Source organism: Sinocyclocheilus rhinocerous, unplaced genomic scaffold, assembly GCF_001515625.1.
Source record: "Sinocyclocheilus rhinocerous isolate Xijiao unplaced genomic scaffold, SAMN03320098_v1.1 scaffold1725, whole genome shotgun sequence".
Lineage (NCBI taxonomy): Eukaryota > Metazoa > Chordata > Actinopteri > Cypriniformes > Cyprinidae > Sinocyclocheilus > Sinocyclocheilus rhinocerous.
Genome location: NW_015627232.1, coordinates 680,169 through 705,513, shown reverse-complemented (window position 1 = coordinate 705,513; position 25,345 = coordinate 680,169). Strand labels below are relative to the sequence as shown.

The following is a 25,345-nucleotide window of genomic DNA, read 5'->3' as shown; positions in this document are numbered from 1 at the left end:
GTGACAGATTGCTGGAGTGCCTCGATCAACAGAAACGGCAGCACGTAGCGCATGTGAACTGATCAGATCTCCGCATTAATACCAGTTTCAGCACAAAATAAACATGACTAAGTTAAACAACCAAAGGTAAGTAAAAGAAAGAGCACAACTTTACAATCCGTATCCTGTCTCAATCAGTGTTTCAGCCACGCAAAGACGTCAATATAATGGCTTGTAAACAATGTCACGTAACGTCATATTTACCTCAGAAAAAACATATTCGTGATTATAAACTCATTAGTCAGCCAGAAAAATAAACTGTAGAGAGGAGCATTTAGCTAAATATACGCACCATATAATATATTCATTATAATTTTTTTACTGTTCTTTAATGTTTTATTTATGTTTGAATAAATCCGTCCAAGTTTTTATGACAGCCACTATTTAAATGTGTATATTTCCAAAAAACGAACTGAAGTAATTGTAACCTAATTATAAAAACTTAATTAAGTGAAATTTAAGCAGTTGTACAGCACAAACCTTTTTATGTTAAAAACCTATATGAAATATTAACGTAGACGTTTTTAAAATAGAAGCTATTCACTATTTTTAATTACCTTTTGACATTCGCTAATTTCTTTTAAATGGTCCTCTGGTGTGACAAATTAATTTTACTTAAGTAAAATTAAAGTATTAAGTATCAAAGTACTAATTTCAAGGTCAGAATTAAACAAGAATTAGAAATGGTGTTTAAAATATTTTAACTAAAAACAGTTTTTAACAATAACTAACTAAAAATAAAAATGTTGACCAAAATCAGAGTCAAATAAGGGTAATAATGGACAAAAAAAAGCAGCATTTTTGATCATCATAAATGAATGTAAACAGTGTCAAGAAATGCTTGTTGCTCTCCTGAAAATGGGGGAAAGTGGAACATTATATTGATTCGTTTAACTGACTGATTAGTATCAATCTCAGAGAATAAGATCATGGGCTCTAACGCTGTACTCGCCTACGATGGCAGCAGAGAGTGTAGTTTTGATGGCAGGCAGGCTGCTGTCGTAGGCCTCATGCAGGACATGCACCACACGGTTCTTCAGGCGGTTCTTGGCCAGGATGTTCTGCAGGCCCTCTAGAATGCCCACCCACTTCCTCTTCTCCGCCTCACTCTCAGCTAACACCAGCAGAGGCACCGGCCGGACTGGAGAGTTCGAAGCGGATGATGCTACCTGTGCAGTTCAGGGCAAATATTGTTAATTATCGGGATGCATGATTAGGCAAATGTAGCAACCATTTAAGGAACAGGACACATTTTGAAACATACCCTAAATATGCAGGGAATGTCTTTACGACTGGCATGGATCACATCAGATGCCAACACAGAGCTTACAGAGAACTCTTCATCTCTGTGAGGAAAAGAAAGAAACAATGTCACAAAAATGAAAAATGCCGCTTAATACTATATTCAGCCTGTTTGGGTTTATTTTGAAATAATGACTGTCTGATTGTACATACGTTATTTACACTAAAAGTTTGGGGTAAGTAAGTTTAAGTTCATACTTTTATTTGGCAAGATGCGTTAAATTGATCAAAAGTGACAGTTAAAGACATGTACACGTTACAAAAGATTTTGATTTCAAATAAATCCTCTACTTTTGAACATTCTATTAATCAGAGTATCCTGAAAAAAAGCTGTTTTTTAACATTGATAATAAATGTTTCTTGAGCATCAAATCAGCATCTTTTGAAGAATCACGTTAGACTGAAGACTGGAGTGATCGCAGCTGAAAATTCAGTTTTGCCATCATGGGAATAAATTCAATTTTAAAATATATTCAAAAAGAAAACAGTTGTTTGAAATTATAATAATATTTCACTATATTACTGATTTTGCTGTATTTTTGATCAAATAAATGTAGCCTTGGCGAGCATAAGAGACATTATATTTCTAAAACATTTACAGAACCCAAACCTTTGAATAGCATTGAAGTAGATTACATTAATCGATGACTGTGTGTAAGTATATATGATTGAGGATGTGACTAATCCTGACCTCAAGTCGAGGACCTGACTGGCCATCACACCAGGCTGAGTGGACTTCCCCTCTGGCACCTCATAGAGGAAAAGCTTACAGTCACACACTACAGCATATGCCCTCTGCCAGCCCTTCTTCACTCCTGTGGGCTTCGGGATCTGAAAGAGGAGCAAACCAATACTGCAATTCAATGTATATTTAGTAAAACATCCAGTAGGAAATACAATCAAGTTCAATGCAAGTGCTCAAGTGAGATAAAAATAAGTGACATTTCACCATTCAACCCTTAAGAAGAGAAACTTTACTACATTATCATTCTCACCCTGACAAAACCTTTGTACGCTGTGCCAATGCCCCTCTGCACATCAATACCCAGAGGCCTCTTGGCCTGCTCTGGAGGAATGGGGCAAACCTGGGGCGCATTGTCTTTACAGGACACGTGGCAGATGAAAGAGCATACTAAAAGAGATTCAGCACAGGGAGAGAGAATTATCAAACATTCAAAAACTTGACAAGTGAAACTGGCATCAAGAGATCAAAAGCTCCTTATCATTTCCCCAAGCCACCGTCTCTGATGTCATTTATCATTAATACTCAGCTCACCCTCACAGGCATAACCCTGTCGGATCTGGCCCACCATCAGGGAGGTACAGTGAGTGCACTGGGTCGGGCTGGAGAAAGTCTTAATGCTCAGCTGATGAGCTTTAGGCTGTTGATATAAACAAAATATTAACAGTCAGAGGAACGAATGCATGTTGATGTTGGAAAGCCAATAATAAGATGCTGAAAGACTTAAAGGACCTAAAGGAAACAGGCTAATGATGAGTCAGACACATCATATGGTGGTTTTACCTTTGGCGCACTTAGCGTGGGCTGATAGATTGGAGATGGGGTAGCAGGGGTGGTCGCTTGAGGCTTGACTGGTTCCTAAAGGAGTAATACAACAGTTCCAGAAATAAAAGCTACATAAATTCTATCCAAAAAATATAATAATAATATTTATATATAAAATGTGTAATACCAAACAAGTATATTTGAGTACTCATGTCTGTGTTTCAAAAAAACCTTACAGCATTTATTTCGATTTTTTTAAGCTTCGTCCTATCCATTACTATTCAGGAAATTACTAAATCAATGGCCAATGTATCAGACAGGAAGTCTGACAGCAGCAGAATGTAATAGGAAGTGTTAGGTGGACACTCACATCCTGTTCTGAAGCCACTGATAGGGAGGCAGTAGGGATGTCTGTCTTCTGGGGTGTGGCGTCCACATCACCGACGGAGCTTGTCTGAGGGAAAAGACCACAGTTGGGACACAGCTCAAAATGTGTATGCATCATTTGCTGGGGGCTATTTTTATTCCACTTACACGGTATCTTTATGGGCAGCAGATGAGGTCAAAAGCTTTAAAAGCATCCTTTAGTTTCCCCAAAAAGCTATACTAACAGATTCAAGCCAGGCAAACATTGTCACAATGTGACTGAGATGACATTTATGAAATGTATTATTAGTCATAACTAATACGCATTCAGAGGTCATGTGCTTACTCGTGAAAGTCATGAGCATGAGGTTTATACCTATTAATAAAATGATACATTAACATGGCAAAGCTGAATTTGGTTCTCAAGAAACATTTCTTATCATCAACGATGAAACAGTGCTGCTTAATATTATTGTGAAAACCATGATACATTTTTTCAAGATTCTTTCAAATTTATATAAAATGCAAAAGTGTGTGTGTGTGTAAAGAATCCTAATGAATCCTATGCCAACTATAATTTATCTCAGGATGCATTTGTAAACTAATACACCATCCTTGGCTAACATTATCTGCAATTAAGCCCCAAAATTATGCACAAATAATACTTACCAAGCACAATACAATACTGTTAAACAAAACATACTGATATGGTCTAACTGTGTATCTATACAACATGTGAATGCACACATGTGAACGCTATCAATTAAGGGCGATACAAAAAAAATTAAGATGCACAAAGACCGGCAGGTAATTCCAATCATTAAGAAATTAATTGACATCACTTTTTCCTCAGATAATTACTTTCATGTTCAATTAGCTGACAAGCACATACTTACCATTATCATTTATATTGGTAGGTTATAAATATTCGCAAAACAACCCCCACAATTTAATCATCTCTCATTCATTTTATTTCATTTGATTCATTTTACGGCTGGTTGCCTTAGTCATTCAATTTAAATAATGGACGTTTATTGTCCTAGCGGGCTCTAAGAGTTAACTAACGGCTTAGTGCATTTGCAGACTTGACACATGGAGAGTGACGTTATTCACATTAGCCGTTTAAGAGGTTAGAAGGCAGTGGAGAGGTGGTTAATACTAACTGCTGGATGCTAAACGTGAGTCTCTAACCTTTAGCACCTACAATTAGACTGAATTGGATCTAGGGTCTGGTTGCAATATGGCAGAGGAACACGGTCAGCAGACAAAATAGGTGTAGCAAACTGAGGGGCATGCTGGTTAGGCTGAATATAAGTTGTATGGTCAATGTCTGGCCTTAAATGGTGAGTCAGGCATGATTAACATACAGTAAGTAATGTGAGTGCCATTTTATTTAGGCAAAGCACAAGATGAACTACAATGTGACTTGAGACACTTTGTCTGCTGACAGATCACTCCTGCCAAGGTTAAAGTTGACAGAGGAAGGAGCTTTGTTCAGCAAACTTACTTCATCCCAAAATGCAAGCAGAGAAGATGCGGATGAGGAGGAGACAGAGTCCTTTTTTTTTTGAGGGGGACAATAATAAGATGACAGGTAACAAAGCTTTTGTCTTTATGAACTTGCTTTCACTTTAGGTCGTTCCCTATATTCCCACGAGTCTCAGAAATACAGACTGGCTACATGTGTCAACCTGATCTGACTTTAATGCACTGCAATAAGGAAGCAGTTTCATTAAACTGAAAGATGGGCATCAGACTTGCAAAATTGTCCAGTTGCCTTGGTCTCTGATGAGGCAATCAAAGCATGATGGACCATTTGGCCATGAACTGAACTGAACTGACTCAGTGACTGTAGTAAATCCATCGCTCAAGTCTTCGTCATCAGCTATACTGTTTCAATGTAAACTGTGACTGAAAGCTACATAACTGTTTGGAGTCAGTGATTTCAGGATGAGGCAGGGCAGGAAGCCTCATATCACACATCTACACCAGTAGGCTAAGGGGAGGCTGGTCAACATGGGACTCACTCTTGAGCTCAAAAGCAGCAGGAACTGATTGCAGTCATCTTGATATGTATTTTTAAGTTTTTGAGCTTGATACAGCCCTTGAAATCCAACCTGGAAACTCCAGACGGGCAAAAACGGTAAATTATTTGTATCTAATAAAACCCATCAATACTTTTTAAATTCTTAAAAAAATATTGGAATCAGCAGTAGCAATAGTTCTTCAAAAATTCTTAAATTAGAATAGAACTATGTTTAGGTAGCAATATAGTTTTGACAATTCCAATGTCTACCGTAACATCCTAAACCATAAAATGACATTAAAAATCAACAATTTAGGCAACTTCACATTTCAAATAAAACCTTTAGATAATTAAGAAAAGTGAAAATGCTAAATTATTATAAATTATATTAATCACTATATTTATTTTTCGCATTGGTCTGAACAAAAGCGGCAGACAGGCGGAATGAAAATGCGAAAATTCTCTTTCTGACAGTAGGTGGCGCTTATGGAAAAACAGAACTACAGCAGTTACCCTTGATGCCTCTGTAGACAAATCAGGGCAGTGCTTATAAACACCACTTTATTAGGCATCATATGGAGGTAGGATGAAAAGGAAACGCCATCTATACTTTTCTATAGACAGTCAGTTCCCTTTAGAGATACATTCATATAATAAAAGAAAACTCTCCTAGGATTTGCACAAATTGCATTAATGGCCCATTTCAACATCAGAGCAGTACATTTTGCCAAAAGTTGAGTTTCACTTGAGTTTGTAGGTATGTGAAATGCAGCACTCATGGCGTGAGATGCTGAAAGAACTGTTAAGACGCATTTCAACCCGTTCCAACAAACTAACAATCAAAAAGAAAAAGGATAGTGTAAGAATACAGATGCCTGAGGCAACTAAATAGATCAGGGACATCAGAACCAGTCTCCAGTATCTGCTAGATATTCATAAACGTGTATATACTCTAATGTTTCAATCTGGATACTACTGACGTCCCCTTTTCGCTTTGATAAACTATTAGGTTTATTAGGTCTCTGATTTTCTGAGGCAGAAAGTCATTAGGATGATGAAATGAATGGAGAGAGGCTTGTTAATGCATGTAATGTAGTAGCAGATGGCCAGATACTATCAGAAACACTTACTCTGAATGTCAGGTCATGGGCGAGGGGAGAGGTATTGAAGTACTCAAAGATGGAATCCTGGAAGTCAGGCAGTTTCAGGCCTACAGTTAAGTGAAAAAATATTGTCAGGAATAATACAGAATTTTAGAAAAACCTATTCATTTAACAACTGGCAGCATTTATATAAGGTTCTCTTCAGGTGTTCCTTAAAAAGATGAGATAATATGCAACCTCATGGTTTATAGACACATCGTATAAAGTAAGTCTCGCATATAAAGGGCAAAGTCATAGCATGTATCATAATTTTCACCTTTGTCTGATCGTGAGCGGCTCTCCTCCATCTCCTTCTTCATATTCTCGAGCTGTTCCTCCAAGTCTTTGTTCTTGGCCTCTGTATCCTTCAGTTTGCTGTAGGCGAGAAAGTCCAAAAAGTAAGATCATTTTAACTAATAACGTGTCCTTTTGTAATGTGCACATAAGACTGAACCAGTCCCATGCAACACACACAGCGGGCACCAGGCTACCTGCTATTGTCCCCAAAAGCATTTGCTCAGTTTATTTAAACAGAAGAGACTTTGAACAACAACCTAAATAAATAAAAAGGTCGCTTATTATAGCAGAATCAAAGACTTACCTCTCGAAAGAGATGTTGGCAGCTTTGACCTTGCGCAGCTCATCCTGAACCAGTTGCTTGGCACGGATTTCAGCTTCCAAGGCCGACTGCAGCTCCAGACGGGCAGACATGTCCAACTTTTGACTGCGGCGCACCTTCCACAAAGGATCCTGCCAAGGAAAGGAGACGTGTTTTGAAAAGAAGCCAGAAAAAGGAGACTTTGCATACTCAATTATGATGCAGCAGGTCTTAAAACAACTTTTGCGATCAATCAGTTTACTCCATTTTAATTGAAAGCCGTTATCATTTAAAGATAGATCATATTATGTTTGTTTAGGGACTTTTGTAGTTGTCTGTGGACTATAAAATCCTGCCTCTACAATGTCAAGAAGCAGTGTAATCATGTATTTACTCGATGTTTTGTGATGATCATAAAAACAAGATGCTCTTCAAAAGCACAGAGAAAGCATCATGCATGGAAAAAATGCACTGCATCACATAACCGATACCGTAAATCCTCTCTAGCACAGGAATGGAATCCCTTAAGATGCATTTCCCATAAATCCGATGGCTCGTGAGGGCTTATCTTAGATCTCCAACAGTTTAATAGCTATTGATCTCAGCTGTCACCAATAATCCACTATTTACACGTGTGGCTACAAGACAACATTTGTCTCCATGAGCTATGTGGCAACGAGACAGTAATTTACGAAAAAAGTGACGGTGCATGGCTGAAGGACAGCTGAATATTGAGAAATGAAAGAAGAGGATTACATCCATTTCATTGATTAAACACATGAAGTGACTGCACGCCCACAACTGATGGGAAGTGAGAGACGGTGAAGGGCGTTCATGGGAGTGTTCCTGGCACAACTCATCAGCTTTACATTTGAGCTGCGTGTATTTTCCAGTGTGGCTCTCAAACACGCTCACAATTAAACCTAATACTGCAGCACTCACTCCATTGTTTAAGCTTATGGAGTTAATGACTTCTCAGCATGACTGATTTAATGTCATCCAATAGCGTGCAAGCGGAAAGTTAAGGGTATACACACTTGACCTCATAAGAACAATGGAAGCGAGCTTATCTGAAATGTTGTCTATGTTATATGAATTATGATCAGCAATGAGGAGAGCTGATGCAGCATTTTCATTCATCTGTCCTTTGAAATTTCAGCTGTAAAAAAATCTGGTAACCCTAAGAGTTTTGCAAACCATCCTTTAAGTAATCTGGACAGATGAATGACAGATTGATTGGCCAATAGCCAAGAAAACAATCTTGTGCTCCGCCTTCTTTTTGGAACTTCTCCACACTGATTGGAGGTTTGATGGATACACTCACCCGCTTGGTGACCCGAGGTGCCACCATTGACCTCTGGGTTGGCATGCTTACTCCAGGGCCTTGCTGATATAGTAATTCAAATGTACACAAAAGTATATAAATATATATATATATATATATTTAAATCTCTATATAAAATGTTATAATAATTTGATTTTAATGTATAATAATCACAAATATTTAAATGTATACACTACCAAAGTTTGGGGACAGTACTTTTTTTATGTTTTAAAAAGTTTTAATGTTTTTGAAAGAACAAAGCTGCATTTGTTCAATCATAAATATGCAGTAAATATTGTAAATAATACAATACTGTACAGTAATACTGTCGAGTATTATTACAATTCTAAATTTTCTTTTCTATTTTAATATTTTTTTATATGTAATTCACTCCTGTGATGCAAAGCTGAATTTTCAGCATCATTACTCTAGTCTTCAGTGTCACATGAACTTTCAGCAATCATTTTAATATGCTGATTTGCTGCTCAAGAAACATTTCTTATTATTATTATCAATGTTGAAACAGTTGTGGTGCTTTAATATTTTTGTGTAAATTTCTTGATGAATTGACAGTTCAGATTTTTTAAAATAGAAATCTTTTTTAAGATTACACATAGCTTTACTAGCATTTTGACCAATAGAATGTATCCTTGCTGAATAATTTTTTTTTCCTAAATAAAATCTTACTGATCCCAAACTTTTGAACAGTTGTGTATTTTAAGACTGAACGGCCTATTAATTTGATTCCTTGAGACACATCTGAGGAAGTAGAAAGTAATGTTCAGTCATATTCCAACAAGAAATGTCTGAATTTTGTTTACAGAAATTATTTTGAAAATCAACAAAACCACAACCAAAAACATGGCATTCTAATGAATTCAATCTGTAATTTTTTAACTCTATGACCCAAACACAGGACGTTAATGGCAAACTTCTCCAATAGCCAAAGTCTATTGACTTCTATTTGTACCATATCCCATAGCAACCCTGCAATTAAGCCAATTAGTTCAATTTGAGAATAAGCAACGTTGACCACATCTTTGGACAGTGGCTTCAAACCCAAACCTTCAGGGCCGTGAATCAATAGTTCTCATCAGCGGATCCCACTATGGCAATAACAAACAGCACTTTCAAGACGGAAAGGCACTAATGACAATCTCCTACAGTCAGTCTTTAACCTCCTTAGAAACGGATATTAAATCAAATGTGACCTCCAACACCTCCAACATTAACATGTCACTTCCCTTCAATCAATTTCCATTAGATTTGCTATTTAAAGCAAATCTAATGTTACTGTGCTACAGCTCCAAGGAGTTAGAGAAAGAACGAGAGAGAGAGAGAGCTTTCCACTCACTGACAAAATTAGAAGTCTCACTCTCATAACAGATGCCCTATAAATCCCTATAAACTAAAACTGGAGCATAACAGCAGATCAGCTGTTTAACTGGGAGTTCAGTGGTGAAAGCTTGATTATGCAGCTCTGGGAAATACAGCTGGAAATATTCTCCGATAACAACGTAACTTCCCCTCTTTTAATATCAAATCAAAATTTGTGATGTTTACCAGCGTTCTGGATCCCAGACTTGAGCTACGCAGAGACTCCAACTCTTCCGTCATCTTGGAGGCCAGAGCCTGAAGGTAGCCACGTGCATCTTTCTCATCGCTCACCCTACAAAATATATACAGTCATAAATTTGGCTATTTGTCCACAATGTCACCAATCCAAGACATATATTTTATTGCAATTCAAGATATAATTTAGGCAAAAATCATTTTGTGTACCACTGAAGAAACACAAGAATGTTTATTTTGGCGAATTGTAGCTTTTGATGGCTACAAATGAGCCACATACAAACAAATGTGAGGGAGGTCTTTCTCACCATTGGATAATCTCAGCGATCTGTGCTTCCCAGTGTGCTACACTCTCTTTCTTCGATGCCAGATCCTGGAGCTCATCCTCCAGCTGCCTGTTCTGAGCCGTCAGCTTGTCCACAAAGTTGCAGAGCTGCAGGGGAGGAGATTTTAGGATCAGTGTCAAGGACTGAATATTACTCCAAAAACTGATACTCAACGTGGCCTCTTGCAATATGAAATATGGTGTCCTACCCTGTCTGTTTCTGCAGTGAGTTTACGGTTTTCTTCACTCAGAAGGTTGCGTTCACGTTCAAACTTCTCCTTCAGCGCACCCATGGCCTCGTCCATCTCGGTTTGCCTGTGCGTATTGAAATAGTTCTGGAATTAGTGATCGATATGAGTTTTTTTTTTTTAATGGCTGAAGACAGTGCTGCATTAAAATCTACATTGTGATATGAATTATTATTTTTTTTTAATTAAAAACATTAATTTCAAAGTGAATAGTTGGGGTGCTCAAAATTGTCTGTAAAATGTTCAAACACATAGTAAGTCACGAATGTGAGTGCAGTGCATCTGTACATGGTTCATTTCAGTGGGCAACATAATGCCATCTCAGGCTTGGTTCACTTTAAGTCTGTGTTGTATTTGCTTACAGCATGCATTGAAAAAAATCAAGCACTCTACGTTTATATTCCAGGAGGAGTTGATAATAAAATAATACAAGATGATAAAACAGAAAACATTTATTTTAAATTGTAATAATATTTTGAATATTATTACAACACAGTTCTACAGTATTTTTGGTATTTTTGCTCAAATAAATGCTGCCTTGGTTAGCATAAGAGACTCTTTCAAAAAATGTAGTCATTATTTATATTTATTTATTTTTTTGCATATACAATTTTTTCTTAGATTTAAGCCAATGCTGACAACCTCATTTTCAACTATCACTAGCTGGAATCAAATCTTTTGGTGTCAACCCACAACCTGGACAGGTGACAGTGCAGCTTACCGCTCTCTCTTGGCCTTTTCCAGTTTATCTTTGAGCACCAGCAGCTCTTTGTGCAGTGACAGCTGTTGACCCTCAGAGTCATGGAGCTCCTTCCTCAGGTTCTTCAGCTCTGTAGTGTGGCTGGCATCATGTCTCACCAGCTCCTCCTCATAGAACAGCACACAAGTCCTCCCACATAATTGTGTAAATATTTTGAAGAAATATGGCAGTTTGTTCTCAGTTTTAGTTAAACAAAATAGTATATATATATATATATATATATAATACATATTTTAGTATTTAATAATAGTTATTATAATAAATAAATAATTGATTTTACTTAAATAATTTATACAATTTATTTTTTGTTGCGAATTTGTGGTTAAATATGACCCAGACATGTTATCGTGAGATTCACCCATAAAATATTCATAAGTTGGCTGAAGTCAGTAAAGAGGCAGTGTATGAATGAGTGACCTCTGACCTTGAGCGTCTCCAGCTCGCTCTCCAGTTGTTTAGAGTAGACTTCACTGTGCTCTCTGAGCTTACGCTCCTTAGAGGCTTCGGCACGCGCATCCTCCAGCTGAGACTCCAGCTATTACACACACACATAAGAAAAACAATCAATATGGAGGAAAAAAAAAAAAAACTAGGATTCGTATAGACATTCTCATAAACCCTTCAATCTTGGCCTAATTTCAACTGCACACACCCCGCGAGACTTTATGTCTTTGAACACTAAAAAGATCCTGACATCAAGAACAACATTTTTGTTCGCCCCGAAACGCTTCCGCCTTGTGCATGAGAGAGAAAGAAACGAAACATAAAAGAAAAGAGCGTATAAATGGGGGAGGGTCTCAATCCAGCTGCAGTCAGCACTGCGATCAGTGTCGTCCATCTGGCTTGAGTTAGTCACTGAGGTCCAGAGGAGGTCATGGGGTCCGTGAGGCTGGTCTGCAGGGACGAGAGGGGGCGGGAAGGGGTGTGAAGACATTCCTGCTGTCGTCTAGGGAGATTTGGAGCTGTTGAGTCCGTCTCTCTCTGGAGCGTGACTGATGAACTTCAAAAATGTGGCGCATTCCAAGGCCTTGTTTTCATCTGACTGTGCCCTCCGTCAGCCCCGGGGGTGTTAACATGATGACGCGGAGTAATAAACACGGCACGGGTTCGGAATACCAGGATGACACATGTAGCGTGAATACGTCTTCCTGATTGAAAGCCCCTGACAATTCATCTCCATTTACTTTAAAAACAGATCCAAAACAGTCATAACATTACAAGAGGGGTCGCGTGACCCCCTTCAATCATGCTGCTCACCTCTTTGCGGGCCTTCTCGGTTTTGCGGATGTCCTGGCGCATAGCGTCGATCTTCTGCATCACCACCTCCATCTCCTCCTCCTTGTCCCGCAGCTGCCTCGACAGACGCTGCTTCTGCGAGTGCAGCTCGGCCATGCGCTCGTTCAGCTCCGAGAACTCCTGCATGGCCAGCTTCCGCTGCTGGTGGGCGTCCTTCAGCTCCTTGGTCTGAGACTTCAGGCGATCCAGAGACTCCATCAGTTGCTGGAAAGGGAGAGCAAGAGAAACGGATGAAATGGGATGGAGGGGTGAGATCAGAAGCTGTGAAAACGATAGCAGTGAAAGAGTGTGCGAGAGGAGCAGCGGAAGGAGAGAAAAAGGAAAGAGCAGCCGTGCCTGGAGAGAAAGGACTGAAAAGAGGCTGAGTGAGAAATAGAAATCATCAAGAGAATTGGGAGTTGTGTGCTAAAAGAACGAGACACACGCTCGTAAGGATGATATCAACTGGCACACATGAAATTAACAGAGAGAATTCTTACTGGAAGAACAAAAAAAAAAACCAGGCTGGAATGGTTCTCATACACCAGCCATGCAGAGCTTTGGTGGGTACGAGCCAGGTCTCTGGGTCAAGAGTCAAGTGGAACGGCCCGACAAATTCGATTAGCTAAAAATGTGATACGCAGTGAGAATCTTGACCTGCCCTGTGTGAGGGGGTGATGACATTAATCTTGATGAAGCGGGCCAGTGTTTATGAACTTCCTGATTGAAGCGGAGGTCGAGGACATGTAATCTTCAGCACGAGGACAGGAGAACTGTTCTCTGGCAGTTATGTCTGCAGTCACGTAATCTGTTACAGCATGTAATGCATTTCATGCACAGTATATGACGACACTTATTCTGAAGGTGTTCAAGAGATTTTTACACCTTGTATCTCTTTACAGCAGAGTTGAGAACTGAGATCCTGTTCTTGTTCCGAAAAGCATTCGTTTTTTTCATATAAATTTATTTTAATGAATTTAAACCATACAGCATGTTCTTTTGAGTGAAACAAACAAACAAAGCTTAATATTTTCTTTCTTATGGTGACCTACACCTGAGTGTAATGGATTAGTGACAAAACAATAACAGAGTGCAGACTTATATCCAACGGTTATTGACTGGATTTTGAATTCTGAAAAATTACAAGGTCAAAAAAAAACTTATGCACGAATGAATAATTCGAAATTAGATTCAAAATTAGACGCATTTAAAAAGTTGAAAAAGGTGCATTTTCATTTATTTTTAAGGCTTGTGTGACTTAAATCAGTGTAGTTACTGGCTGGTTGTTTATTATGTAACTAGTGCTGTCAAATGACTAATCACAATTAACGGCATCCAAAATAAAAGTTTTTGTTTACATAATATATGTGTGTGTACTGCGTATATTAAGTGTATATAAATACACATACATGCATGTATATATTTGTAAAAAAAAAATTATGTTTATATATTAAATATTTATATATAATATAAATTATATGAGTATAAATGTATACATGTAAATACATGTAAACATTTTCAAAATATATACTGCATGTGTGTGTATTTAAATAAACATAATAAATATGTATACATAGTACACATATATTATGCAAACAAAAATTCATTTTGGATGCGATTAATCGTTTGATGGTACTATTTATAATGTATTATAAAAGATTTGTGTAAATGACTTTTGCAAGAGTAAATGCATCTCATCATTTACCAATGAATTACTTTTTCTTCCCAAATATTTGTTCTTCAACATACAAAACCAAACATTAATGGAACTTTTAAGGAACTAAATTGTAAACAGAAATCAGAAATTCCTTTTGATTCCCATGCAGGACTGAAAATGTTTAGGAATATTTACATTTGTGGGAATAATTTCTCGTACTACAAGAAAGCAGTTCTTGCATTCAGGAATGACTGGTAACCCAACTCTCCAGTCACTCATACCTTATGGATATCCTCCTTCTCCTGCTTGAGAGCTTTGACTTGTTTGTCCAGGGCCTTTAGTTTGCTGGAGGAACTTTCAAAGTCCTGTCTCAAAGTCACTGCCTCCTCGAGCTGGTGCTCCAGCCTATCAGAGTCTGGGGAGAGAAGTTACTCAGTTATCTTGGATGTGACTGATTAGCTGACACAAATATACAGCCAAATAATCAAATCAAGAAATTCTGATAAGAGGAAGTGGCGTTGACTCACAATCTTGACACAGCACTTTTCTACGAATGTGTGATCATAGTTAATCTATAACGTAGGCATGTGTGTAGTGCTTTGACAAGACTCATAACAGACTTTATCATATCATATATCCATTGACAAGGATTGGGAGACCCATTACCTGCCAGTTTCTTTTTGAGCCGATCGATTTCCTCATTGAGTTTTTTTATCTCTTTATCACGACCAAGTGTGCCAGCCCCACGCCCAGAGCCATGGAGGGACTGAACAGCCTGAGTGGATTCTAGGAAATCATGGGTGGAACAAACAATCAGTATATACTTAGAAAACATTTCACTGATGGATTTACAAAATGAAACAAAACTACTAACACCAAATAGATTATATAACAAGGGCTTAAAGTGATAATTCACCCAAAAATGATTCTTTTGGCAAATGATTCTGCCATCAAAACCATTTTAAGGGAAAAATGAAGATATTTTTATGAAACCTGAGAGACTTCTGTTTTTGTTGCTTCAAAAAGTTAAAAAAGAGATTGCAAAAATAATTCCAATGAACCAAGCAGTTTAATCCAAGTCTTATTAAGAAACACCTTCACTTTACAAGGAACTAATTCAGGCTTTATTCACATATGCTCAATTCATATGGAATACCTTTACAATATCTTTATGAACTTTTTGAAGTTTCAGTGGAATGGACTTACAACGGAGAAACAGAAATCTATTAGGTTTCATTTAAAACGCCTTCATTTGTGTTTCAAAGATGAACAAAAGTCTTATGAGTGACTGATGACAATTTAAATTTCTGGATGAACCAATCCTTTAAATGCTTTCTTCAGATATCAGGTGGAGTTTATATTTATTACCCTGCAGCTTGCGGTTGAGCTCCTGTTTCTCCTGCTCCAGACAGCGAATCCTCTTCTCAAAAGCTTCCACCTGCAGACCCCCATCCTGGAGATCCTCCCCGGCGCCTCCATCTGCCAGCGCCACCCTCCTCACGCTGCTGCGGTCTGAGAAACAGCTGTCTGTGGTGTAGGTGAAGCCCACGAAGGGCAAGTGCTGCCCGGTGAAACCTGTGTGAGATACTGGGGGAGCGATGTCCTGCAGGGGGAAACAGAAAGAGTCAAAAGTTAAATACAAACAAGTGGACACTAGTATACTTAAGGTTTCAGGCTTGTTATTTCATATGGGACAAAATGTTTTTTCCCCATCAAAAGAGTTAAACCAACTGGGTTTTTCAGCACATCATCGTCTACATCAAAGTTGGAGGTGTCTGAGGGAGAGCTGACGTCAGGGATGTACGGTGCCTCTGTGTTGCGAATGTTCTCCCAGTCGATGCCAGAGAAGAAAGGGTGCTTCTTGAACTCCTTGATGCCGTGCTGACCCAACCGACGCTCTCTACTGCAGATCAGCTGCTGGATCAGGTCTTTAGCCTCCTCGGACATATCCGTGATGTGAGAGGGGAACTGGAAACGCTCCTAAACAGTGCAAATTAGACCAGATTTTCCACTCTAAACCACTACTCAGGGGTGACCAGATGTGCCGATAAAATTAGGGCAGTCCTGATTTTATGTGTCCCAAAGGAGTTACAGCCGGGATGTTATTTGTCATGATAATTAACTTACGCTTTATTTTTACTGGCTATGAATAAACATTATCAACGGATTCACTGTGGTTCATGCTTTTTTTATCACAAGAAATTTCTAATTTCTCAAGATGCAAATGTGAGATTGTAAATGTGTGTTTGTTTTTTCAGTGGTGGGGAGCATGTAAACTGGACAAATACCAAAAACACAATGATGGATCATCTCACCTCGTGGTTCATGATCTTCCCGTAGGTCTCCACCAAGGATTCAGCGTAGAAGGGCGTCTCGCCGTAGAGCATCTCATACATGCAGACTCCTAGAGACCACCAGTCACACTCTGGCCCGTATTTCCCCATGCCATCCTCCATGGCCTGCAGGATCTCAGGGGAGATGTAGTCTGGGGTGCCCACAGCCACTGATGACTGGACCTGCACAGGGGATGACAGGAAGTGAGGTCACAAACAAGTCACTTTGTTTTTTAAAGTGACAGGAAAGATTTCTATAATGTTGTAAGATTTAGTTCAAATAAATGCTGTTCTTTTGAACTTTCAATTCAAAGAATCCTGAAAAATATATAATAGTTTCCACAAAAATATGGAGCAGCATAACTTCCAACATTGATAATAATAAGTTTAAAAATAATGTTTTTTTGAGCAGCAAATAAGCATATTAGAATGATTTTTGATGGATCATGTGACACTAAAGACTGGAGCAATAATGCTGAAAATTCAGCTTTGTCATTACAGGGACAAATTACATTTTAAAATATAAAACAATCTAGAAAACAGTTATTTTAAATTAAGATTTCATCAAAAAAATTAAGTCTGTGTGAGCCTAAGAGACTTCTTTCAAAAACATAAAAAAATCTTACAGACCCCGAACTTCTGGATGCCTTTAAATAAGTGACAACAGCTATAGACACATTAACCAGTAGTGCACAAAAACACTACTATAAAGGTGTAGACACATAATATTCACAATACCAAGTCTGGCTCAATCTTGCCCATAAAACATGTACCATACAATAGCACTCAAAACATGTCTTGACCTCTGGTTATTTTTGTAGAATGTTTAATTGCAGAGAAGACGTAAAGACTGTCTAAGATAACGCTGAAAGATGTTGAGAGATGCATAAATATGCCTTCAAGCAACATTACAGACACCATGAGGCTTTGTGGCTTTTACTTTAATATTTGCAAAAACTCACCTTTATGTAAGTGACTATAAACAGACAAAATTTACTTCTAGCAGGTACACACATTTAAACTGCAGGAGTAAAAAATGGAGCAAAACATTGATGACTTGTCCAATACAATGATCACAAGACCACAATCTTCTATGGCTGAATGATTTGGGGGGAAAAAATCCAAATGTGATATTTCTGATAAACAAATTCAGATTTTTATTTTTTTTTTAAAGCTCCAGCTGTACTGTGCTTATTTGTAGGGCTGCACAATGTAACCAAAAATATATACCAATGTTACTACTAATAATAACTATTATTAATTTCTAATTTCATAATAATAATTTTATAATTTAATTTTACATTATATTTTTAATTTATATTAAATGTATTTTTTTTTCTAAAAACAAACAAAATAATAAATATTACCAATGCAATATTTCACTGTAAAATAAAATAACATGTTTTCAAAAAATAATATACTATACAAAAAATAAATATACTAATATAATAACACTAATATTTATTACATTATTTAATGTAATAGAATTTATTACATGATTTATTTTCAATTTCTTCATTTTCATGTTAAACCATCATGATTTTATTTCCTGTCGAAAACTGCTGGAAGCCTTTAAAGCTTCTCTTATGCTGACAACAGCTGGTTTATAAGCACTCCTCAAGTACACGTTATAAGCACCTCAAACTCACAGCGCATGCAGAAATTAGTTTGTGTGGAGCAGTGATATCTGTGAACTGATCACGATTTTGCTTTAGTTTTGAATAATCGCAAAGATCTCCTGTACTCAACATCTAAATATAGGTGTAACATCTACAAACATGCAGGGATCTGCTCAGTTGGTGTGGAACACAGCACATGTGCAGCTGAAAAACTAAAGTCCCGTTCTGCCCTTCTACATGCTGCTGGCACAGAGAACACACACACAGAGCAGTAGATAAAAGCTGTTTTGGCCTTGGTCTTGTTATCAGTGTGCTATGGTGACTCATCAGTCTGTGAGCCAGAGGGGTGGGCAGTGACGGGCCTTTCTAATTAGCCCTCCCCTTCTAGGGCAGCAGGGCCAAAAGCAGCTCTATTAATGTCAGGAGCAGAGAGAGAAAAGAGGGCAGGGGCAGTGCTTCACCGAACAGATGGAGACCACCCTGCAAGGATGACAAACTGACTCTGGTTTTAGATGGACACTTGAGTTCAAAGTTGAGCCCTTCATCACATACTCACCGTGCCATCTTGCATCATCTTCAGACAGGAGCCGAAGTCGGCGAGACGGATGTGACCGTTCATGTCCAGTAGCACGTTGTCTGGTTTTATGTCCCTGTGGGAACAGGAAACACAGCATTTAAGCATGAAATAACTCAAGCAGTGGTTCTTAACCGGCTTTGCTTCAGGACTTTACATTGGACATCAAGTGGTGACCTAAATCCCAATTGTTTAGCACACAAAAATGTCATTAAAAATGAAAGATTGGTAACTATTAATATTAAAATGAACAGCATGGGCCCAATAATATGTAGAACTACTAACATCACTTAGAATGACCAGGAAAATAGACAATTTTGGTTTCTAAATGTCTCTCAAATTTCAGTGGTTTCATGCTCTCAGTACTTACACAAACACAATGTGGTCAGCGGAAACCATGGTTACCCTCATTGCATGTTAACTTGTATTTAATGTAGTCTAGGTCGGATCATTTTTCTTCTAAACCATCTGCAGTTTTGGTTTTTGAGGATGAGGGTATATCACGCAACCTGTCCAGGTTGGCATCCACCTTATTTGGCTAGAAATAATAAATGGCTGATAAATCTCTTTTGTCACTTTAAAATACGGTTTCGTTTGTTGACTTTGTTTATTTGTTTGTAATTTCAACTAATACATTTAAAATAAATTTAATATTTTGGTAACATTTGTTGATATGCTGTGAACAAACTAACATTAAAAAAGACTATAAAGGCTAAAGAAAAATTAGCATTTATTTGATCAAAAATAGAGTGAAAAATTGTGAAATATTATTACAATTCCAAAGTAAAAAAATATTTACTATTTTAATGAGTTTTCAAATGTGATTTATTCCTGTAATGGCAAAGCAGAATTTTCAGCAGTCTTCAGTCGTTCCAGCCTTTAAAGTCGCATGACCCTACAGGAATCATTCTAATACGCTGATTGGTGCTCAAGAAATATTTCTTACTTTTACTTTACTGTCTCTTTTGATGAATCCTTGCTAAATAAAAGTATTAATTTCTTTGAAAAAAATCTTAGTGACCCCAAACTTTTTACTGGTAGTGTAGATATCATTAGTTCATGTTAGCTAATGCATGCATGTTTATATTGAAGGTTGTAGGGGTGGGCGATATACCCGTAGACATGATTAACCAGTAGAAATGTGTCAACCGCTAGAGATGTTTGACTATCGTCTCTATTGGGTGTGTTACACATTCATGTGACTTTGCTGTGCTAAGTGGTCACGAAAATGTATCGTTTGCACACGTTTTTAAGCATTGCGGTTTAAAACAAGTGATTTTAAGATTTGAAATGCAGTCAGCAGTGAAAGAGAACTAATTTCGCTATATGCGTGTCAGAGGTGCGGGTGCGTCAAGACGGTGCTCATAGAGTGTGGGAGTAGGGCAGGGTGATTATAAATTAATAAATGAATTAATAAATTAAAATAAATTATATTTATTTTATTGTCGATATCAATAACTATCACTATAAATGTCAAATTTTTATTTCTTTCAAGTTTAAAGGCAGATTTTTTCTCTAATGTGAAAGTCTAATGTGAAACACTTCACGTTTTTGAATTCTTTACACTTTTCCTGTCATTTTTCCTTAACAAAATAAGTAGCTTAATATAAAAAAATTATTTCTCAGTTCTGCATGTTCTAATGAGTAATATTGTTTCAAATCAAGAAACTTTTGTAACTTTCATAAAAAGAAATATATATTTAATTTACAGTGAGAATATGCAGTGTTTTTATACATTTGATTACTTTACACAAAGTATGTAGCATTTCTTATTTGTTCTACTATTGTTTTTCTTGTCCTATTGCTTGTAATTATATTCTTATTTAATCACTGACTGTTTACTTGTCTTCAGTTAGCTTTTTTCAAATTTTGGCTAGTATTAGTTTTTTTATGATATTGACACTGGTGCAAAGAATTATGAAATTTCTATGGTATCAAACATTTTGATATCATAAAGACCTTATTTAAAGCAAAAATAGCTACATTGTGAAATATCATTACCATGAAATAAATTTACTTATATTATAATAAGCTTTTGATCATATCGCCCACCCCTAGTAGGTTGCATATTATTATTCACATTTAGCACAGACCTGTGGCTCATTCTTGGGTCATGACCCACCAGTTAAGAACCACCTCTATAAAGATGGCTTTGACAGAGGTGAAAAAAACATGGCACTCAGCGCCGTTCATCACACAGCTGACGCTGCCCTGTGCTGTGAGGTGTTATTACTCCAGTGGGCAACCCACCCTGCGTCTGCTCTCCAGGGTGGCTGTTTCTCCATGCCCAGCCATGCCCTGCTCTCCATGTAAACAGCCTGCCTTTGTTCACCCTCCCCCATTCACACACACTCAGTCCCTGTCTCTCGACGACTGGGCCACACACACAGTGCCCTCTGATTCACAGCCCTGGCACCATGGCGAGCACAGCGGGTACAGAGTAAACATGGTGTCAAAACTCATCACACACACACCACACAATTCACAACCTCACTGGGTGTCAGTATAAGCACGAAGGGATGTACCCGTGGACACACGCGTGTTTACGAGCGCTAGCATGACTTTAGTCAGCTACTTTGGCCCAGCAGGGTCATGATGCGATGTGTTTAAAAGGCTGTTATGATCGGTTGGGGGAATCAAGTTAAAGAATCAGAATAAAATGTCTTCATTAATTCACCCTCATATCAATACAAACCTGTATGACTAAAGAAAGTTAATGCTGCCCTCTTCCGTAAAATGAAAACTGAAGAGAACTGATGTTGTTAAGCTCAAAAAAGCACCATAGGAACATCATAGAAGTTTTTTAAATAATCTAATTTTTAGTTAAATTAATGCACTATAATCCAAGTCTTCTGAAGTAATATGATAGTTTTTTTTAGATAAAAAGACTGAAATCTAGGTTGTTATTTGCTAAAAATATTGCTTGACAGCAGCAGCCATTCATATCCATTGTTGGGAAAAGAGCAGTGTGAACATTCTGCTAGGGTCACACAATTTAGGTGAAAAAATTAAAAAGAAATAAATCGAAGTGCAATTTTTTCAATAGGAATTCATATCAATATAAATATAAGATATATTTATATGACTATAAATATTATTATTAGTAGTACTATAAGTATTATTACTAATAAAGAAAAATAGTACACAAAATAAGAAATACTCCTATCGTAATTTCACTGTAAAATTAAAAATGTCAAGAATTAGAAAAATTCTTACAGTAAAATACAGTAAAACTGGAAATTAATACTTATATTTATGTCTTAATTTCCTTAATTTTCAAACATAAGATGCATTGAGCTTTTATTGGCACATGTTGCATTTTCAAAGCTGTAAGTATCCCAAATGCAGAGTTTGTTTGGAGCAGCATTTACCGTGAAACGAGGTGCTCGGAAACACTAAAAATACGGGATCATGAGGTGCTTGTGTGTAAAAGTGTTGCGCTTCACTCTAAAACAAGTAGTGCATGTATTCATTTAATTAAATAACAGCTTTTGCAATTCCATAATCACACTAAGCCATACCACTATTTCAGTGTTATTTTATTCATAAAGTGCTTACATTCTGCTAAACACCTCTTTATAGGTTGTAAATAAGGTGAGGGTTAGTAAATGTTTATTTTTTGGTAAACTACCATTTGAATAGTGCTACTGTATCAGAGGTGACGCTTCCACAAAAGGAAGGAAGAGGGGGCTCAGCTGGACCGGATGGCAGTCCAGGACAAGCAGCCAGGAAGAGGCCCCTGAACCTGAACAGATCTGCAGCCCAGAACACCACAGCCATCTGCGGTCATTTCATTAAATGTTTCATGTGGGAGTGGACATATGGGTGAGGTGCTGTTGATCTCCAGTGTGCACATTACTCACACAGGGCCAATGACCACTCTGCTATACTTGTGAGTACATGTTCAAACACTTGGGCAGAATCCTACATTGGGTAAGTCTTGTCGTTTTGTCTGGATCTAATCTTGCGATTAAAACTTGACTATCAGCATAATGTCCGGCCCACATTGCAGCTTATTCTGGCTAAAAATGGTTCACTTGGACAGGAAGGGGTTACATGATATATAAAGTGATCAACCACAGTTTGCTTTTTACATAATTTTAGGGAATAAACAAAGCAAAACCCTGCTGAGAAGACCAGCATGAATGAGCATGAGCTGACTCACTTTGTGTAAAAGTGTTCGCTAAATGTATAAGTATAAATGTCTGGGCTGGTTTATGCTAGTTTGGTGCCAGTCTACCAGCATGATCTTTGTGGTAAACTAAGTCTTGCTGGTTAAAGTGAACCAAGAATCAAGTCTGCGTCTGATTCTCACTTGTTCTTTAATTCTCCATTCACACACACAAACACACAATCATGTCACCTGTGTACGTAGCGCTGCTGATGGATGGAGTGGATAGCGAGCACCATCTCTGCCACATAGAACTTGGCCATGTCCTCCGGGAGTCGGTCCTCAAATTTACTAAGCAAAGTCAGCAGGTCGCCTCCCACGTAATAATCCATCACTAAGTACTGCAGGAGGAGACATTATCATCCCTTATCACACAACACCATTCAATTACACAAACACTGACTCAGCACTTCATAATATCAACTGAACGACATCAAAGAGTAGTATGATTAACAAATATTTATCACGTAACCACACAGAATGCACTGTGCCATAACCTCTAGTACTCCGTGTTAGCGTGTTTGAGGGCTGCGCTATCGGAGTTTGTGCTACAAATAATCATCAGTCACTCTGATAAACATGACATTTTCATCATGGCCATCATTTACACTGATAATTATTTAAACATCATATAATTACAGATTAATTACATTAAATATGTATGGCTTAGAGGTTTTTTCAAGATAGCTTACATTAAATACACCCAGAATGGGTGCTATTTATGCATTCAGTGTTGTTATTGTTAATTAAAACTATTCAAAATAGTTTTCTTTAATTAAACTAAAGCTGAAAGAAAGATAAAAATCTATAAATATTAGATAAAAAAAAAAACTTCTAGTAAAATTTCAAATTTCTGTTTAAGATATTTAAATAGATAAAACTGAATTAAGATGAAAGCTAAATAGAATTATTCAAAATAATAATAATAAATTACTAAAGCATGTAAATTCACATAACAAACTAAAATTACAACTTAAACTAAAATTTAAATGAAAGCTTTTATTTTTAAAATTGAAGTTAACAAATATAGTTAACAAAAACCTTAAGAAATATTACTTTAGCATGTAAATAACATTGCATTACTGCTAATAATTTAGATTATGATTTATATCAGGTTCGAGATGTGAAGGTCTAAAAAAATTGCAAGTGTTGAGGTTTAAAAACTCACTAATTGACAGCTAACATTCAGTTATGTCCTAAGAGAACAAGTGTATGGAGAGATGGAGACACACACCAGGTAGTTGTCATCCTGGAAAGCATAATGCAGGGTAGTGATCCACTGGCAGTCTCCATTCACCAGGACGTTCCTCTCTTCCCGGAAACACGCCGTCTACATTAGATGTGAGGAGACTTATTACATCAAAACATTCAAAAACTATTTTTGTTATTTCCTACACTTTGCTCTGACAACCTTATAAGAAAAACTGAAATTAAAACAAATTAATTAAAACAATTAATTGTGCAGCCCTAGTTTTTGGAGATCAAGAATGAATGGGTAACTCATTCAATAAATTAAACTACATCCACCTGCAGTGATGATGTACATGGGTTTCCCATTTTAGATGTTAGTTTTAGAGCTTATATCTGTTTGAATTGGGACTCTGGACATGTGAGGAGGAATAAAAGGAGCCCAGTGAAGCTCAAAGAGGATTACGGACAAGCCCAAGTGACAAAAGTTCTCCTGACATGCCTCTGGGAGGCCTGTGGGCACTGTCAGGACTGATCAGGCTGAAACCGGGGCAAGAAAGAGCTGGAGTAGAAAGGAAAATGACCTTGCGCTCCTATACACTTCAGTAGAGAGGGTTTGATTGCAGTCATCGAGCCATTAGGAAGAGGCTTGGTACCGACTATATGGGAAAATGGTATGGAGATCTTATGGGAAAACTAGGACTAGCAACTCTTACAAACAACGCGACTTTAGTTGCCAAATTACAGAATTGCTCAATATAGATGGATATTTTTGGCTGTTCAGTTTAGATAATTACTAGGGATGCACCAAATTTTCGGCCGCCGAAAATTATCGGCCTAAAATGGCATTTTCGGTTTTCGGCCAAAAGAGAAAAACGAGCGAAAATATAGGCTACATATAATAATATATATGGCATGCCACGCTCCACCCGACAGTGTTCAGCCCGCAGGTTTCACTCTCCTCGTCACTGCACGATTTGACGCTCCGCTCAATATTCCGCTCTATGAATGTGCGTTCTGCTCGTGTACCGCTCATGCTCACCGGAAAAACAAAGTCCGCTCAAATAACGCGCTGACAGGAAATTTCTATGCAGTATACTTATTCCTGTTTGCAGTAGCACTACTGTGCTGTAACATGGTGTAGTACAGCTGTACTGGACAACGCTGGTAAAATGATGCTACCTTCAGTGACGCTATGCTCTGCTATGCTATGCTCTGCTCATATGCTCTGATAATAATAATAAAACAAAACAAAAAAAAACTTATATCTGATTCTGTTGCATAGAATTGAATAAAAATAATATATTGATATTTAATAT

At 37.5% G+C, this 25,345-nt stretch overlaps 1 protein-coding gene across 1 annotated transcript in view; it reads right to left on the bottom strand.

Annotated features, from left to right (window-relative positions):
* Positions 1 to 25,345, bottom strand: part of LOC107723369 (serine/threonine-protein kinase MRCK beta-like) — an 88,894-nt gene that overhangs the window by 10,960 nt on the left and 52,589 nt on the right. The window contains exons 4-28 of the mRNA XM_016531959.1: positions 24,073 to 24,168; positions 23,031 to 23,179; positions 18,650 to 18,743; positions 16,457 to 16,657; positions 15,873 to 16,121; positions 15,510 to 15,744; positions 14,808 to 14,927; positions 14,423 to 14,556; positions 12,467 to 12,709; positions 11,578 to 11,744; positions 11,171 to 11,365; positions 10,411 to 10,516; positions 10,185 to 10,309; positions 9,868 to 9,973; positions 6,984 to 7,132; positions 6,660 to 6,757; positions 6,371 to 6,450; positions 4,722 to 4,772; positions 3,219 to 3,302; positions 2,867 to 2,941; positions 2,618 to 2,723; positions 2,337 to 2,473; positions 2,033 to 2,172; positions 1,304 to 1,385; positions 992 to 1,208 (exon numbers count right to left, since the gene is read on the bottom strand). Coding sequence (XP_016387445.1) covers positions 992 to 1,208; positions 1,304 to 1,385; positions 2,033 to 2,172; positions 2,337 to 2,473; positions 2,618 to 2,723; positions 2,867 to 2,941; positions 3,219 to 3,302; positions 4,722 to 4,772; positions 6,371 to 6,450; positions 6,660 to 6,757; positions 6,984 to 7,132; positions 9,868 to 9,973; positions 10,185 to 10,309; positions 10,411 to 10,516; positions 11,171 to 11,365; positions 11,578 to 11,744; positions 12,467 to 12,709; positions 14,423 to 14,556; positions 14,808 to 14,927; positions 15,510 to 15,744; positions 15,873 to 16,121; positions 16,457 to 16,657; positions 18,650 to 18,743; positions 23,031 to 23,179; positions 24,073 to 24,168 — 3,439 coding nt within the window. The remainder of the gene's footprint in view (positions 1 to 991; positions 1,209 to 1,303; positions 1,386 to 2,032; positions 2,173 to 2,336; positions 2,474 to 2,617; positions 2,724 to 2,866; positions 2,942 to 3,218; positions 3,303 to 4,721; positions 4,773 to 6,370; positions 6,451 to 6,659; positions 6,758 to 6,983; positions 7,133 to 9,867; positions 9,974 to 10,184; positions 10,310 to 10,410; positions 10,517 to 11,170; positions 11,366 to 11,577; positions 11,745 to 12,466; positions 12,710 to 14,422; positions 14,557 to 14,807; positions 14,928 to 15,509; positions 15,745 to 15,872; positions 16,122 to 16,456; positions 16,658 to 18,649; positions 18,744 to 23,030; positions 23,180 to 24,072; positions 24,169 to 25,345) is intronic.